General features: G+C 40.6%; 1 protein-coding gene across 1 annotated transcript in view; it reads right to left on the bottom strand.

Moving 5' to 3' along the window:
* The window catches only part of szt2 (SZT2 subunit of KICSTOR complex), a gene marked incomplete in the record, with an annotated part of 110,147 nt that overhangs the window by 51,254 nt on the left and 55,862 nt on the right, over positions 1-3,031 (bottom strand). Inside the window, 1 exon segment of the mRNA XM_035652785.1 lies at positions 2,262-2,312. Within this exon segment, the coding sequence (XP_035508678.1) occupies positions 2,262-2,312 (51 nt within the window).

Here is a 3,031-nt window from a genome sequence, read left to right as displayed (position 1 = left end):
CAATGAGCAGTGATTATAGTAATAATAGTAACTGTAGTAATAATACTAGTAATAATAATAACAATAATATCAGTAATATTAGCAATGACATGATGTTATGTCAAATCTCCATCTACAAAAAAAAACTGTGCACAATTCATGCTGAGTGGTCCTCATGTTGCTGTAACCAGTAACCACATGGCAAAGAGGAAACCAAACCGCCATAATCTGAACGCAATATGGCGAGCAAATCTAGCAGGCATTTTCAGCCCAGTTGGACAACGGATGTTTCACAGCAAAGTTGTGTACTTTGCTGAGAAAATGTGGTGTCAGACGTTGAGTGTTGTGTGAGTGTAGCTTCAAAATTACGCTTGACAAAAACTTAAAAGATGAGTCAGATAAAGCTGCGTCAATCAAGATGGCAGTGTTGAAACATGCTAAGCAAAGTAAAACACTGTGTACCTAAAATAATCTGACTACAGAGGGCAGCTATAATATTTTGGAGTGCATTGCTGAATGTGGGAACTCATTCACAGATGGAAAATACGTAAATGAGGATTCCGTCAACATAGGAGAGGTTTTGGTTGATGGACTTCCAAATAAAAGCAACATTATATCCGGATTATAGATTTGAAGTGTTGAAAGGAGCACTATTGAAATGACATAAAATGGACTTAACCAGCGAACTGTTTGCACTGACGACTGGTGAATCTTTCATTGGCTATTGTTGGTTTGAGCTAGTTTGCAAAATCAATATATAGCATAAAGCTCTATTGCCATCTCGAATTATGCAGGACAGGGTTAATTAATGGCTATTTATAACAATGGTGGATCTAGATAGACAGTGGTAAGGGATGGACAACCAAGGCCTGGCTGGGGTTGCTGATTAGTGGCTGTTTGTAAAACTAGTGGAGCTAGATAAGCAGGGATGGTAATTCAAAAGCCAGTAGCCTCAGCAGATAAAATGTAGATACAAGGCTGGGTGAAGCTGCCGAGTATCTTCTTTTGGCTTAGGTGGCAGAAGAAAGACAACTTAAAGGTACATTAGGTAAGGGTTAGAAAATGGTGTCTCCTGTCAGAGAGCTCAGCAGATTAATGATGGCACAGCCTGATAACAATTGCAGGGCTTAATGATGGGTAATTTAACATGAATACTGAGCTTCCATAACACTTCTCACCCAACTAGAATGTATAAAATCCATAAAATTTGATCTGCATGGAAGAACTACACAAGTTTGAGCTGGCCTCACAAGCAAAGCCACTGATCGCATTAACAAGCTTGCATTATTGTACGAGTGATGAGGAACGACGCAAAATGCTCTGTGCTATGTTAAGGAACCTGTTGGTGCTGCAACTTTACTTGTATAAACAGCTCAAGCCAAGTTCAAGCAACAACGCAGTATCAAAGACAATCTGCATCTCAAAATGGACAATGCAGTTCTAGCTGATGATGGAACGCTTTATCCATCCCATGCTGCCTTAGTAACTGGTTGCTCATGATAGCTGACCGTGTCAACTCAAGGCTGGCATCTTCCACAACACAGTTACTCTATCACACCATTCCTATACAGTACATAAACACAGGGTGACATTTTCAGAATGCATTTAAATTATAAACCACTAGCCTTACCCAAAATAAAATAATCTAAATGTAGAGGCAATCATTTAGGTTCTTTAGATGTGTTTCTGGCGTGTTTATTCAATGTCTAAACCCAATTTCCACCAAAAATGCTCTGCCTTATTTGAGTTGACATACCACCTACGCACCATGCTCTCTACGCTGGGCACCAAAGGAAAATTCCAAATTGTTGGAGCGCTGCTTGCTCTGGTTGTTACGCAGCCACAAAAACAGGACCCTAAATGTCCAAAGAGAATAAGTCTGTTCAAAATATTTTTGATATTTATTTAGTAGGAGAGTCTATTTTCAGTGTATTTAAAATACCTATTGTGGCTGTGTTAGGTTCTTCGAAACAGCAGTCAGTGTGACAAAAGCCAGTCCAGGACAAATTTACAGTAACAGCAGGGAAACACTGGCTCAAACACCATACTTCATGCACCTTGGAGGTCCATGCCAAATCTACAGGCAATCCAAAGATGAATACAGAAAAAAAGAATGTATATGCTGTGGAAAGCCTTAACTGAAGGAGTTACAGCACTGCAAAGAAATGCCATGAAGAAAAAGGGCCAAGAGCAGAGCACACGGGGCCAGCAGCAGCATGGGCTTCAGTCAACACGATTGCTGTGAAAGGTTATAAAGGGGACAGAAGAAGACATGGTGGTACCTTTAAACTGAGAAGGTGGGAAGAGTTGCTGAACCAGCTCCGACATGGTACCTGGGTCAACATTAGAGACACCCAGAGAACAGCATTAGGGATGTACCAGTATCATGTATTCACTTACAATCCAATTTAACATCAGTAAACTTCAAGCAGGGGTGGCAGTTGGAAGGTTGCCTCATAGCAAGGTCACAGGTTCAGATCCTCACAGGGCCTTTCGTGTGTGGAGACTCCACATGGATTTTTCCCTCCGTGTGCTGTAGTTTTCGTCCACTTCCACCAACTGCCCATAGGTATGATAGGCTCCTTTTTGCCCAAAGAATGGAAAAGTCAAGTAAAGAGAGTGGATGGATAAACGCAAAAATGGCTACAGTCTGTGATGCATTCAGCCCATTCTTCTCAATGTAGGTATGATACTACCACTGGGGGTAATTCTGTTAGTAAGGATATGTTTGGATTTCATAGTTAATGTTTGTCTGTATTAGTCATTATTAAGTCGGAGATATACTTGCTATTTAACCACAGGTTTGCTTTGTGGACACGTTAATTTCTGACAATACACAAAACCAACGGTCCGATCGGACATAGGGAACCCAAGGCAGCCATCATGCACATGTGAATGCATAGTTAACATGTACAAGATATGGGACAAAATCCATAGCCATTGTTTCATGCAAAATGCATTCATTCATTTTTTGACTGTACTGACCAATTTTGAAGCAGATCCGATAAATTCCCTAGGAGGAGTTCGTTCAAATACAAGGCGAAAAATTCAC

This window comes from Morone saxatilis, unplaced genomic scaffold, assembly GCF_004916995.1.
Source record: "Morone saxatilis isolate NCDOM2014 unplaced genomic scaffold, NCSU_SB_2.0 Contig12, whole genome shotgun sequence".
Taxonomy (NCBI): Eukaryota; Metazoa; Chordata; class Actinopteri; family Moronidae; genus Morone; species Morone saxatilis.
This window is presented reverse-complemented; position numbering and strand designations above follow the sequence as displayed.